Source organism: Phaethon lepturus, unplaced genomic scaffold, assembly GCF_000687285.1.
Source record: "Phaethon lepturus isolate BGI_N335 unplaced genomic scaffold, ASM68728v1 scaffold2984, whole genome shotgun sequence".
Lineage (NCBI taxonomy): Eukaryota > Metazoa > Chordata > Aves > Phaethontiformes > Phaethontidae > Phaethon > Phaethon lepturus.
The window spans coordinates 10143-24190 of NW_010532508.1; the positions used below are offsets into that span (position 1 = coordinate 10143).

General features: G+C 41.3%; 1 protein-coding gene across 1 annotated transcript in view; it reads left to right on the forward strand.

Moving 5' to 3' along the window:
- TG (thyroglobulin) overlaps positions 1–14048 on the forward strand; it is a gene marked incomplete at both ends in the record, with an annotated part of 81137 nt that overhangs the window by 6336 nt on the left and 60753 nt on the right. Inside the window, 3 exons of the mRNA XM_010284843.1 lie at positions 1143–1236; positions 5953–6112; positions 11098–11297. Of these exons, the coding sequence (XP_010283145.1) occupies positions 1143–1236; positions 5953–6112; positions 11098–11297 (454 nt within the window). The remainder of the gene's footprint in view (positions 1–1142; positions 1237–5952; positions 6113–11097; positions 11298–14048) is intronic.

Consider the following 14048-nt stretch of genomic DNA (forward strand, 5'->3'; position numbering starts at 1 on the left):
GCTGCCCTGTGGAAAGCTGTATGATTAATAGTGTTAGACCTGTTGTCCTGGCCGGGTTCCTACCTGGGCATTAGTATTTTGTCTGCCAAAAATTGCTTGAGCAGTTTTGGTTGGCGATGATGTGCTTCTCTATGTCAGTGTAAAAACTACTGAGTGATATCACCGTCCTGGGAACCTCCCTTATGGAAAGATTTTGTAGAATTGCATTAAAGCTGGTCCTCTTTGTTGCAGTTTTCTACTAAATTCTGCACACCGTCGGTGTAAAATTTTACAAGGGCATTAAAAATGATAATTTAGAAATAATTCTTTGAGATATTACTGTCTTTTCAATAGCCTCTTTTGGCTTCTTCCTTAATAAATTGTGATGCTTTTCTATAACTCATTATGTGATATAAATATGGTTGTGAAGTAGAAGGAACTGGCTTCAAAATAGCTTATGTCTGAACTGCAAAAGTCATCCACTTGATTCTTGGAGAGCTCAACCGTATGAATCTCATACAGACGATGGCCAGAAAATTATTTTCTGTACGTGGCTGGCTGGCTGAATTCCTATTGAAAAGTTACTTTTAACATTTCTGAGCACTGTTAATGGTCTGCTACGATGCTTAGAGCAAACAGTCTTAAAAATGCGTTAACTTTTTAAACTTACCATATTTTCCACAGACTGTTAGAAATGAAAGTCAATATAAATAAATGTAGCCCACAGACTATCAGAAATTAAAATAAATAGTTGGCATTTCAGCAAAAGAGTGGATTACATAGGTGTGCAGGCAATAGCAGGGGGAACCTGTGCCTGAGACCCCCCGTCCTGCTCCTCTTATATCTGGTGCTAATTTTGTGCAGTTTATGTAAAGTGTGAGTTTTCTGAAGGCTTATTTTCAAGTTCTAATCTTTTTTAAATGGTGCTGGTTTTCTGAGGGAAGAATTACAGACCTGAAAATACAATGTGTTTTTTGCATTTGTATATGTGTATACAAACGCACGTATTTGTTACTGAGGTATAGATGGGCATAGTCTTAAATGTGATTCAGACCTATAGATTTAAAGACTGTATAAACTTAATGCATCAAAATGTAAGAAAATAGCAGCAGTGGAAAGGGTACAAGCCTTTTGATTGTAATTTTCTCAATCTGTGTCTCTAGGGCAACTTGTTGGCAGCCAGGAGATGGAGAGGCCCCATCACACTCTGTCAATGAAGACTGCCTATATCTGAATGTCTTTGTTCCTGCCACCACTGTAAGTAGGAGATGAGTTGAATTATTTTGTAGCTGAGCACTGTGTCTTTTCAAAGCACTTTTAATTGGCATGAATGATTGTTTTTCATGTGGTCTTCACAAAGCCCTGCAAGGTTAAATTAGGCACTCTGTTGTTTGTACTGGTGCAAGAGTATTCCCTGTAGGCTCCCAGGGAGCTGTGTTTGGGTAAGTAGGAGGGTAGAAAATTAAAAAGCTAGAAATAAAAGAGGGACAAAGAGGGAAACAAAGCACAAGAACAAAATGACAGCAAAGGAGGAGAAATTAAAGACTGCGATAGCAATGTCCCTGAAATGAGACTGTCCAGGAGACGATAACGCAATACAACATCAACACTACCAGTCAAGCAGCAGCAGATGGGATTATTCACCCTCATCTTTACTGTTCCCCTGTTGACATCTGTGGGAGCTGTTGAAGAATGAGGGTAGCAAGCAATGCTAGATTTGTGCCCAGCCCACAGAGCATACTAATAGATATTTTAAAGATGATGGGGCCAGTGGTACAATCTGAGAAATTGTCATTTGAAAGCTCTTGAATTTCTCATTCTAAACAGATATAAAATAAAGCTTCAAGTTAGAGCCAAGTTTAGATGATTGGCCAAACCCCTGGCAGCTGGGGATAAAGGTGCTGAATAACATGTGAATCCCATCAAAGAGTGGGCCCAGAGCACAGGAACAGAGTTTTTCTTTCCACAGTACTGGTAATTTTCAGAAGGTGACAGTAGGTATAATAGAAATTTATGAGTCTGTCATACTGCAAAGAGCTGGTCTAGCTATGTGACAGCAGCACACAGAGTCCCTTGAAGGTTCTTTTAATCAGAAAGACCAGCAATTTTCTCCCTGCAGCACCAGACCGTCATCTTGCCTTGAGTGCAGTTATCACTTATTGAAAACATCAGGTCACTGTCCCAGGCAGTTTGCCAGATCTGCTTAAGTGCTGCTTTCAAGCAACTTATTTGAAAGCACTGTATTTTCTACTGTCTGATAGACTAAATGGGCTTGTCTTTTCTCCTTAGTGGTACTGAGAACTGAATCCCTCTTGTCTTGTGTAGAGGTGTAAGGTAGAAGTAGGTCCAGTCAAGTCAATCAGTTTCACATGCGCAAGTCTAGCCCAAGAGAGAACCAAAACTTCTGTTTTTGCAGAAGTAGCTGGGAGCAGAAGGCATGGCATTTTCCTGTTGCTTTTTGTGGTGAGCTCTATTTTTTACTCACACAGAAAGCCATAGTTATATGTTTTCAGCCCATGGAAAGTTAAATTAACTAGTAAATACTGAATATAAAACCTCCTGGAGAGCAGCGAATGCAGAGGTCGTTCAGCAGCATTTTGAGCCTGATCAAGAGCACGGTGCGGGGACTGCTGCCTGCCACCAAAGGACTCCTTAACTGTCAAGCAGTGAAGAAGGTGAATGACATCACCTCATTTTGCTTCCAAAGCTATGTGTACCGCATAACCCTCCAAATAAAACTGGCACTTCTGAGAGACTTTTTTCCACCTATAACCATCGCTACCTGTCACACTAGCAAAGTAAAGCTGTGCTTCAGCTTGATTTGCAAAGGGCTCAAATGTAAGATCAAGAGTTGAAACTCTTCACTAAATAAGAATAGAAAGTGCACCCTCTCTCCTCTTGTCCCATCCCCTGCATGTGTTATTCTCATCCTCATTGCATCATCCCTGTTGCACTCAATTCTTTACAGAGCAATATTGTACAGTAGTAAAAGCACTTGGTGTTGCCTGGCTCGGTAGAGTTTAAATCTATCCCTGCCAAGTAGCTCATTAAATGTTTTACAGGAGGAAGGAGAAGATGATTCTGAATATTATAAAGCCTTTCAGACTTCCAGCTGACTTGCAGGTTCCTGCAAGGAACCCCTTGAGGGTTTGCACATGGGACCTAAGCCCCTACAGGTGTGAGACCTGGGGAGCCCAGTGGCTCTATTGTAGAAGACACCCCTGTGCTAGCGAAGCCAGCAGGAGCCATCTGACCATGCCCCAGCTGGAAGTCTTTGCACAGATTTTACACCTCAAAGTGCGACTGTCTGTGTTTTGTTGCTAAGTGTGGAGCAAAATGCTGCAATGGGCAGTAGCTATGTGGCAGACATGGCCTGTCTATGAGGAATGTGCTGGCCCCACTCTGCCCAGCATTGCCCCACGTGTGCCCCACTGCAGCTTGGCACTGACGCTGGCGGTGCTGCATCTAAGCCTGGTACCAAGTGGTGGGGGGTGAAGAGACTGACTCCAGCAGGCTTTAGTTAGAGGTCCTGTGTTTCTTCTGCCTTGACAGCTCTTTTGCCTCACAGATTTAATTGCAGTGTTTCATTGAATTTGATTGAGAACAAGGCTTAGGGGAAATTCACTTATATTCAAAATAAATTATCCAGCAGCTAATGTATAGTAAAAAATCAATTGGCGACCAAATATATATATATAGATAGGTGATATTAAACATCTCATATTGTGAGGCACAGTTCAATTATAGCATGAAAATAATTGTGCGAGGCTGTTAAAACAGCTAATAAGAAATGGGAAGGCAATTATGTTAAATAGCCTTCATCTCCAATGCCCAAATCCATGAGCTCTGAGATTGAAATGCCTTGGGATTAAAACCCTAATTATTTTTCATGATAGTTTACCTTTACATAGGAGAGAGATCTGTATTTGCTTGATGCAGATTAGAAATGGGAAGGCTACATCCAGACACTTGGCATTAGGCGCAGCCCCAGTGCTAAATCTTCCCCCAAATTGCTCCGTATCTGTTGCAACAGGCTTTGTTTTGCTGTTTTAAACTTTTATTTCCCATCTTTTCCTTTCTTAAGCATTTCATCACTTAGACCGTTGTGTAAAGTCGCTCCACATAATGTAATATACAACTTACAGGACAGATGGAGGTCTTGCTGGATAGGTAGGAGATGCCTAGTTAGAACATCAGGCTTCACCATGCTGAGCTGACAGGACGACGCAGGCTCAGCATCATGTTTAACATCATTTTAGCTGACATGGGTTGATGTGGTTGTATTTTAGAATGAATTTCCATGTCAACACAGATTCATTCTTTGTTCCATCCCCCCATGTCTCTCTGCTGCATGCAGTGCAGAAATGGGAACCGGGGACAAGACACTGTGAATTGGGCAATTTCTATTCAGGAGCAGAAGTTCCTGAGAGCGAGCAGCATGTTTCAGTGCTTGTAATTTCTGGGGTTTTCTTGGTAACATTGTGCTTACAAGAAGCCTCTGAAGTGATTCTCAGATAGATAAGTGAGGAGCACACACAATTAAGGGCAACTGAGGGGACTTTGCCTCCTATCCTGTCATTTTGCAGGAGGCTGCAACCATCACTTCCCTGCCGCTTCTCCTGTAGAGACAGTTTCTGCTGGAGACATCCTTTGCCAGAGCGGATGGGACTGTTGTGTTTAGCTAAGCTCCATCCAGAAAATAACGGCAACAGAGCCCAATACCCTCTAGCTGCAGGGAAAAACAAACCTCAGACGTACTGTGATGCTGCTGCAGGGGACACCAGCCCTTCTTTGAAAAACACCACCATCTGCCAAAGCAGAAAGCGGGATGAATTGGTGTGTGTGACCTGCTGATCAGCAGAGGAGAGAGGAGCCTCCTTCAGGAGAGTCCCGAAGTGGGCAATAGGACATGAAAGTGCTGAATGGAAAATCGAGATTACACTCTGAAAAAACCTTTCTAGTATTTGGAGCAGGTTATTCTGCTTTTTGCAGCAGGAAAGGAGAAAAAAAAAAAAAAAGGGGAAAAAGCCAAAAGAAAACCCCTTCATATGTTTCACTGGTATTTCTTCTAAGTGTTATCTTGACAGAGCTGTAATCTGCTGGTAAATGCTGAGGTATCCTGGGTAGTTCTGCTTTTGTGCTTGTCACGCAGCGGCAGCCCTGCTGTGTGTGCAGAGAGAGTCCACCCAGATGTGGTGGTCCTTTGAGAAAAAGCCTCCATTTCTGCACAAAATTGGGTAGCTCTGCAAGGAGTGGTAATATGGGCACCAGCTTCTTCCCATCCTGAGAGTCCTGCTGTATTCTCTGGGGCAGACCCCCTCTGTGCTTCATGGGAGGTGAGTCTCTCCCATGCTGAGATAAAGTTCTCTCTGCAGGACCCCTCTATATAACTAGTAGAGGAAAACCTCCATGTGGGGTGAAGAGGCAAGGAAGAACTCTTGTCAAATGAGATTTTTTAGGCTAGCCAGTATTTAAACACTGAAGACTGGAGAGTAGGAAGTAGCTCTGCACAGCTATTGAGTTAGTCCTACTGAAGATGAAACAACCCAAGAGGCCTTTTTCTTCTCCTGTTTCCCACTTGTTTCAGCTTTTCCCACTTTTTTCAGCTTTTCCCACGGGTTTGTGTAAAGCGGACATGTTACACCAAAAGCAAGCCCACCACATGCTCAATGGCCAAGTCAGTAGGAGGGTTCTGCCTTGAGCTAACCTGGTAGAGTTGTTGGCTGGTGGAACACAGTGGTGCCATTAAATCTTCTTTATACTGGAAATAGTGTCCTCTTTAATGGTATATAGGTCATTATGGATAATTCAGCCCTAGAATTCTAGACAAATGGCCAGGTAGCCCCTCATTATGGCCACTGTTAAAGAGCTATGAATGGCTTAGATGATGTTAGTGGGTAAGATGCTTGTGTTCTCATCAGTGACCTGCAAAAGCAGTTGGCTACAGAAACATTAACCTGGTTGTCACGGCAGGTCAAAAATATGTCAGCGCTGCTGTTCTTCCACAACGGAGGGAGTTACAATGCTGAGGCGGAAAAGACAGCCATAGATGGATCATACCTAGCTGCCGTCAGTAACGTCATTGTTGTGACAGCGAACTACCGGGTCGGTGTTTTTGGCTTCCTTAGTACTGGTAAGTCATGGATTTCTAGAACAAACACAACTATAGACAAAATTGCATTCTGTAACACCTGTGTTTCTAATTTTTTTTTTTTTAAAGTAAGTTATTTTTAAAGTTGAGGAACCTGTATCTTTCACTGTTTTTGGGGGAGAAATGGCCAAGAAGTGATGGGCACTTGATCTGAAGAGAAAGGAGAGAGACTGGAGGCAAAGGGACAAGAACAAACAAGGATAAGATCAAACAAAAGCCAAGCATCTATATCAAAGCACTGGCTGGACTTCTGTTTGCAGATGAAACTGTGGATATTGGGTTTTGCAGACGCACATGAAAATAGGTTAGGCATTAAAATTCCTGCTAATGTCAGTGGCCTATCATTGTGGATATGGTTTGCAATGTCTCCAACTTCCAGCTATTCCATCTGTGGAATTTTGTTAATGCTTGATTGTGCCCATGTCAGCATGCCGAAGAGGCAGAGAGGGATAACTGCAGGTTAATGGTAAGAAGGACATGAGTGTATGGAAAGTACAGCACAAAGACAGTTGGTTGGTCCCTCAGTAATTCAACCTGATGTCTCCTCTGAAGGACTTGGCATGTTTAATTTGAATTCTCTTAGCCCCTTTTACTGTCCTGGATGTGACTGCACGTTCGCGTGTTCTGTGCTTGCATCCTTTCCCCCTATGCTAGTGTAAAGAATGCTTTTGCTCTCCTATTGCCTCCTAATACCAATTGCGATTAAAAATTATATAAATTCCCGTTACATACAGGATTTTATCTTGTGCAAAGAGGCACCTACACATGGAAAAGCACATTCACATCTCCCTAAACCTTTGGTTTTGGGATTTTTTTTTTTCATTTTGTCATTTATTAGATTTGCCTGTTTAAGCAACTAAGGAACACTTTTCTTTCTACCATCTCTCAATTCTGTCTGTGGTTGGGGAATTTAAGGTAGAGAGCCATGGAGAGAAAATGCAACAATTGCAAGTGGAGCTCTGGCTCCATCGGTCTCGTGGCAATCCTTGGTCTCTCAAGTGGATATTTTAGTACCTTTATAACCTTTAGGAGGTTATATTTGCCATGTTTGCAAATACAGGACCTACATACTTTGCCTCATGATTCTTTTGAGTATTTACTGCTAGTGATGCTGGGTGGATTTTGCCTAGTCTGGGGCTATAGCTGCAACCATGGGTTATTGTTTCCTTTCGCTGTTGTGCAATTTTGTTCAAAGCTCACTCCCAGCAAAGACTGTTTTTCATTCAGTAACTAGAGACCTGGCACTACAAACTCCTTACTCATTTAGATATGAGGTTGGTAACAGGTGTATCTGGGGAAAGAATCATTGTTTTCACCAGTGCAAACCAGATGCTTATGAAAGTGATACCATGGCTTCACTTTAGCTAGAGCCTAATGCAGCGTGGATACTTGCTGTGCAAGCTTCCATTACGCAGCCCTGCCCACGCGTTACCCATTAACCTCCTTCAGCCCTGTGAATCTCACCCAGCTTTCTTCCTAAGTGGAAACTGGTAGCTAGGCTGAATATTGTATAGCAGTATTTATATGATGGCCCATAATTTAGGGATCAGAAAAATTCTCCAGGCTCTTTTTCATGGGCATCTGCACGCATGTCCCAAAAAGTCAGGTCATGAGCTGAATGTACCTGAATTTGCATTGGTACAAACCTTCAAATAGAGGTGATTCATTACCAGTAGGGAGTATTCGGAGGCCCTTTCCTTCTCTGTGCTGCAGCCAGGGACAAGTGCAGTCTTTCCTGGCCTCTTCCCCTGGGGGAAACCCTTGGTGTGCATTTGGGAAAATCCTGTTGCTCCAGAGGTAACTGGAGCAAGTAGGAAAAGTTCTTTGCAAGAGTCACTGGAGCAGGCTAAGCACCACATTCATAGGAATCCCTTAAAATTCCTTCGGTGCCACACTCCTGTCTCCCTTATATCCCCTTTAGTCCATGTGGGGGTGATGAGCTGTCTTTATATCTGCACCGGGCTCCCTGTCAGCATGGGTTTTCAGTCATACCCATTCTGGTGAGCAATGCTCCCACTGCAAGATTTATTCTTTGCTCCACCACAGGTTGGTAGAGTACCTCTGGCTCCTTCTGTACGTGACCAGTAGCCACTGGGGATTTTCAGTGAAGGTTATCAAGCTGGGTCAAACACTATAAAGTTTTTTCTCAAGATTCAAATGATATTCCAGTGATGTTTCCGTTCTTACTGAAAGACTTGGAGAAATCCTGGTCCTTTGGAAGTTTTGCCATAAGTTTCAAATGGGGCAGGATCTCACCCTTAGGACTGTGGGGACATTAGCAGCAGGACTGTTAGAAGGCCCTGAAGTTACAAACAAAAGTGAGCAACACCGATTTCGTTGTCCAACTAAATGCTCAACCCTCTCATGTTGACTTGTTATAAATTGCAAAACTAGAAATGAAGATGTTAAATGGAGATTTTTGGGGAGGAAGAGTAGTGAAAACAACAGAGTTTCTTTTTTTTTTGGGTGGGGGGGTTTGTTAGTTATTTTGCTGTTGTTTTGGTCTTTCATTGGCAGGACTTTTGCAAGCAGAAAGAGCTCTTATTCTTCTAAGTATATAGGATGTTTAATTTAATTTGCTATTACCCATTAATGTTGTGAAAAGTGATGCACATTCTTACTAGTGCTTTTACCTCTCACTTTGCACCCAGAAAAGTTAAGGTGAATTGCTAGTGATACAGATGGCAAGAGTATGGAGAAGACAGTCACGTCTTTAGGCCTGGTTCTTTTAAGAGTCCATGAAGTCATATAAAACAGGATGACTTTATGCTTAAATTTAACACTATTGTTGTTCTCCAGTTTGGTAATAATAGAAATGCATATGTTTGTCATTGTTTGCTTCCTTCTGGTCACCATTTTCTTTTCATTCTCCTGTGGTCCCCAGGAATGTGATCTTTTCCTGCAAAAAAAACGCTTATGAGATTTTTATCCAGGCCTATCACTCAAGCAGTGGAAAAGATTCCTGGCAGACGTGTTTCGTTTGGTCTAACTACTGTGAATGTCTGTGCATGCATCTGTTCGCCAGTGTGGTGCATTTCACAGCCTGGCTGAGGTTTTTGCCAGGGCAGAAGGAACTGGTTATATTTCCTTCCTCGGTCTTGTTGTTTAGTATACCGGTAATGAGGCACATTGTGTGGCTAAAACATTTACATGGATTTCACTTCCTCTGGGGAGGTCTCATGAGGCATGCAGCAAGCCCTTGAAATGAGGTTTCCTTTTTAACAGTGTAGAGTGGGTTTATTGCTGGACTGAGAACCCTGGGAACTTGTCATGGTGTGCAGAAAAAAACTAAAAATCCCCTAAAAACTAAAACAGGGAAAGTTTTTTCCTCCATTGCTTCACTGGCTTGGCCTGATCATCTGAAACTATGGGTGTAGATGGAAGGTTGTAGTTTCTGGGGCCATTTTGTTCTTGGCTGTCCCACTCAAAGGGCACTCATGGTGATGGCTATTATGATGTGGGTATCTGTAACATCTGCAAGGCTATCAATCGTCTGGTCTCCTCTATATTCTATTCTGCTGCTTAAATAGGTCTCTATGATACCTCAGTAATTCATTAAGATCATCAAGTCCAACCGTCAACCCAACACCACCATGCCCACTAAATCATGTCCTGAAGTGCCACATCTACACATTTTTTAAACACCTCCAGTGATGATGACTCCATCAGTAGATGGAGTAGACAGTAGAATAGAAGTAGACAGTGAATAATAATTTTCTATTCCTTTCTTAGGGACTGTGTAGGAATTACTTATTTCTGCTTTTGTTGATATAAAATTAAGCTTGCCTAAGGGTTTGCATAATTAGATGCTTTCAGCATTAGTTTCCTATTAATCAAAGTATCAGGTTACCACTGATTAGCATTGAAAAGAAAGCAGTCTTTTCAGTGGTGATAGCTACGCATGGAGAGTACATGATTAATTATTTTTCTCTTGTTTTCATGGGAACAAATATTTGAATACATGTAATTCAGATCTCAATCAGTTAGGCACAGGTCAATCTCAAAGGATGTATATTGAGATATTATAGATTATAAAATAGTATTTGTATGTGTGTAAAGAAATGAAAGATGATGTGACTTATAAATGATTGGTTAGGCAGGTAAGTGTAGAAGGGATCTAGGAAGCAGAAAGATGCAATTAGGTATACTCCAGGGAAACAGTTGATTGCATTTGGCAAACACACTGATTTTTTTGTTTGCTTTTAATTAATTTTAAGATCAAGCTATTTATTTAGAAAAATAATCTCATGGCCTCAATTTATGGGTACTTGAGCCTGGATTAATGTCTCCTGCCATGAGATGTCCAAATTAAGACTAGAATTCAAATTGTTATTTTCCTATAATCGGGACAGTCAATTAGGCACCTCCAAGGCTGCATTTGGAAGAACCACTAATTATGTTAACTTTCTATGTATTTTTATTAGCTTGCTCTGGTCTTGTAATGAAATACACTAATGCTATGTTAGGGGGCTTGTATAAAAAAACTCCTGCAGAATGGTATCTGGAGAAAGAGTTGATCAGATGTTTTTGAAAGTACTGAAAATTAATCAGAGTAATGTTTAATTACTCTTAGTTGCATCCTAGCCTAAGTATTGGTGCAGACCGCAGAGCCCTCTACTCTGGCTTTGCATCATGCTTATGATATGAAACTTTTGGTTGTTTGGGTAGGGAAGTCTTCAAAGCATCTGATTATTTCAAGGGATTAATGAATTAATGATGGTAATAATGAATTAATACATGGTAACTATAGCACTGAATTCTAGCTCTTTTAAATTCTTGGCGTGGTCAAAGCTGAAATGGAGTCTATTAAGATAGTGATGACTTTATAAAAGACCACTTCAGGCTTTTAAGCTCCGGTGTCAGTTTTGTCAAGGTTTAGCTGCAGGAGCTGCTAAAAATGTAACATTAATAAAAACTTAAAATGTTTAATTTTAGTTCTTTTCAGACTTATTTATTTTCCACAATAGGTTCTCCTGAGGCGAGCGGAAACGCTGGCCTTTTGGATCAATTGGCAGCTTTGAAGTGGGTGCAGCAGAACATCGCTAGCTTTGGAGGAGATCCAAACCAGGTTTCTTTAGGAGCCGACCGTGGCGGGGCAGACGTTACCAGCATTCACCTGCTCACAGAGGCAGCAGATATGGACCTCTTCAGGAGGGTGTTGTTGATGGTAAGTCCCATTCCTGCCACTTCAACTTCATTGTGAAAGTTTGTTGTTACAGATGTGAGGATGTTGCAGAGTGTGGGTGCCATTTTTATTTCATCCATATCTTGGCAGCACTAATAGGGCTGTTATTTCTATGGTTATTTTTCATCTCACCTGTGACTGCCGTCTCCAGGAGCTGGGTGCTTCACAAGGATGTTCGAGAAACGCACTTTGGTGTTTGATTTAGTCATAGTAAGAATCTGGTTTTCGTCACTGTGGTTTTTTGTGTGTTATATAAATAGTCTTGTTTCATAACTTGTAGGTACAACAGGTTCGTTTCCATTCCATAAGTTGTTGATCAGCAGTTTTTAGACTCTAAAACTGATGAGCCAAACATCCGCATGTTTGAAGTATCCAATTTTTTTATCTGATCTCATGACGGATTTCATTAAAAAGCAAAAATAAGTTTCAGAGAGTGAGTAAAAATCCCGTCACCCATGGGCTTGTTTGCTGTCAGCCTGGACCATTTTCACAGTCACCCCAAATGATCTGTATTTTTACATCCCTTCCCATGTCAAATCTCAGGACTTTGAGGTCAAGCTTTGTCAGCTTCGATAATACCATTGATCTTTACAGCCTCAGATGAGAGTAGCATGCTCTGAAATGAGGCTTAATCTTCAGTGGAGGTTTATAAATCTAGCAGAAATGGTATTTGGACAAAATGCTTTCTCTGCTAGCAGTGTTCACTTGGAAACATGAGCAGAGCAGAATTTTTGGTCCAGGAAACATAGGACCCAATTAAATAAAATCTTGCCCTGAAATAATTTACTCTGTTACTTGATTTTTTTTTTCCCAGTGTCTCCTTGCTCCAGTAAACATAATTTGCCTTTTGCATCTCCATGTCTCAATAAGACTAAGATTATTTTAATTGTATCACTCTCGTGGAGAAGGCAAAGGAAACTGTTGAAAATTGCTGTTCAGTATTGCGTCATTCTCAGATAATTCCTCACACAGTTCCTAGATTTTAACTCAGCTCTTGGCATAGCAGTTAATTTTCTAAAAGACATGGAGTCCTTTGCTGTCAGAGTACAGTTTCTTCTCACACTTTCACTGAATTTCCAAACCCTTTACTGCCATGGCTCAGGATGGGGTGAAAACTGGAACAGGGTACAGTGCAATTTGCCAGTTGAGCAGCTGATGAAAGGGAAATGCAGGGACCTCTTTGCTTATCATTATTGCTGGAAATTACATATTACATCTTTTCTTTTATAAAATGAGGTTTGGATTCCTTCTTTCTCCTGCAGCAGGACATCGAATACTGAAAAACAATGGCAAGTGCAATGAGCAGTCAGGTGCATCAATTCCTCCCACTATTCTAGTGTTTGTTACAATTTTATTCCTGGGGACTGTGCAGACCACTGACTTGTCAAAAGCAGGATCTCCACCTATTTCAAAGTAATGTTAAGTATGTATCCTCACAGTTTCATGGTGGATTTAATTTTCTTGTGAAATACGCTGATAAAATAAAAAGTAAGCAGGAATGGCAGTGGCTTAAGAATATACTATATCTTTTATTGTGTGCAATATAGTGATGGAGAATGCAACTGTTGGCTTACTCGGATTTCTCAGCTAGATCTGTAAAGGGATGTGTCTTGTTTTTGTTCCAAGATGCCAAAATCATTGCGTACTTTTAATTTGACTGTAAGAAAAGGAGGTGCACACAGACTAAGAATCATGAAACTGAGAATATATACCAGGTATAGCTTTCCTGAGGAAAAATCCCATGAAGCAATACAGCTTTTCTGCAAAAGTTAGTTTTGTTTTCCTTGTTTGGATCTTTGTCACACAACAAAAAAAAATACTTTCTTAGCATGCAGAGAGGTGTGATGTATGAAGCCTTCTCTACAAGAAGATGTGTACCTGAAATAGAAAAATGCTTTTGAGTTTCCTATGTCAGCTCTATAATAGATTTTGTTTGGAACACATCTGAAAAAAGATTGTACAAAATCAATGTAAAGCTGTCATGGGGACTTTTTATCGCATTTCATCTTTCAGTAGAATGATCAGAAAAAAGTAGTCTCAGTAATTATGGTCTTGTTTTAAATAATTTAAGAGCATTAATATGGTGTTTGACTTCATCTTTTGTTTAATTGATTTATTTACCAGTGCAATTTTGATGTAGAAGAGTGGATCAATGGTATGGACTGCCTCCGTCTCTTGCAGGAGGCTGTGGAGATCAGATATTAGTTGTCCCATCCCAGCATTCCCTGGTGGGTGTCAGGAAGAAAGCTCCCAGGCTTCCTCCACCCAACACAAGGGAGGACACAAGGTCCCTCCTGGCCATGACAGCAAATCAGCTGATGGTGGAAAGAATAGATTCATTTCGCTACTGAAACCTACTGCAATTGGGTACAGGGATGTCTGACAAGGACCCTAAATATCCTTGATCTTATCATCAGCTACCCTTTAGATCCCCTTCCTTCCCTCTTTTCACAGAATCACAGAATCTTTGGGTTGGAAGGGACCTTTAAAGGTCATATAGTCCAACACCCCTGCAATGAGCAGGGACATCTTCAACTCGATCAGGTTGCTCACAGCCCCATCCAACCTGAGTTGGAATGCTTTCAGGGATGGGGCGTCTACCACCTCTCTGGGAAACCTGTTCCACTGTTTTACCACCTTCATTGTCAAAAATTTCTTCCTTAGATCTAGTCTAAATTTGCCCTCTTTTAGTTTAAAACCATTATCCCTTGTCGTATCGCAACAGGACCTGCT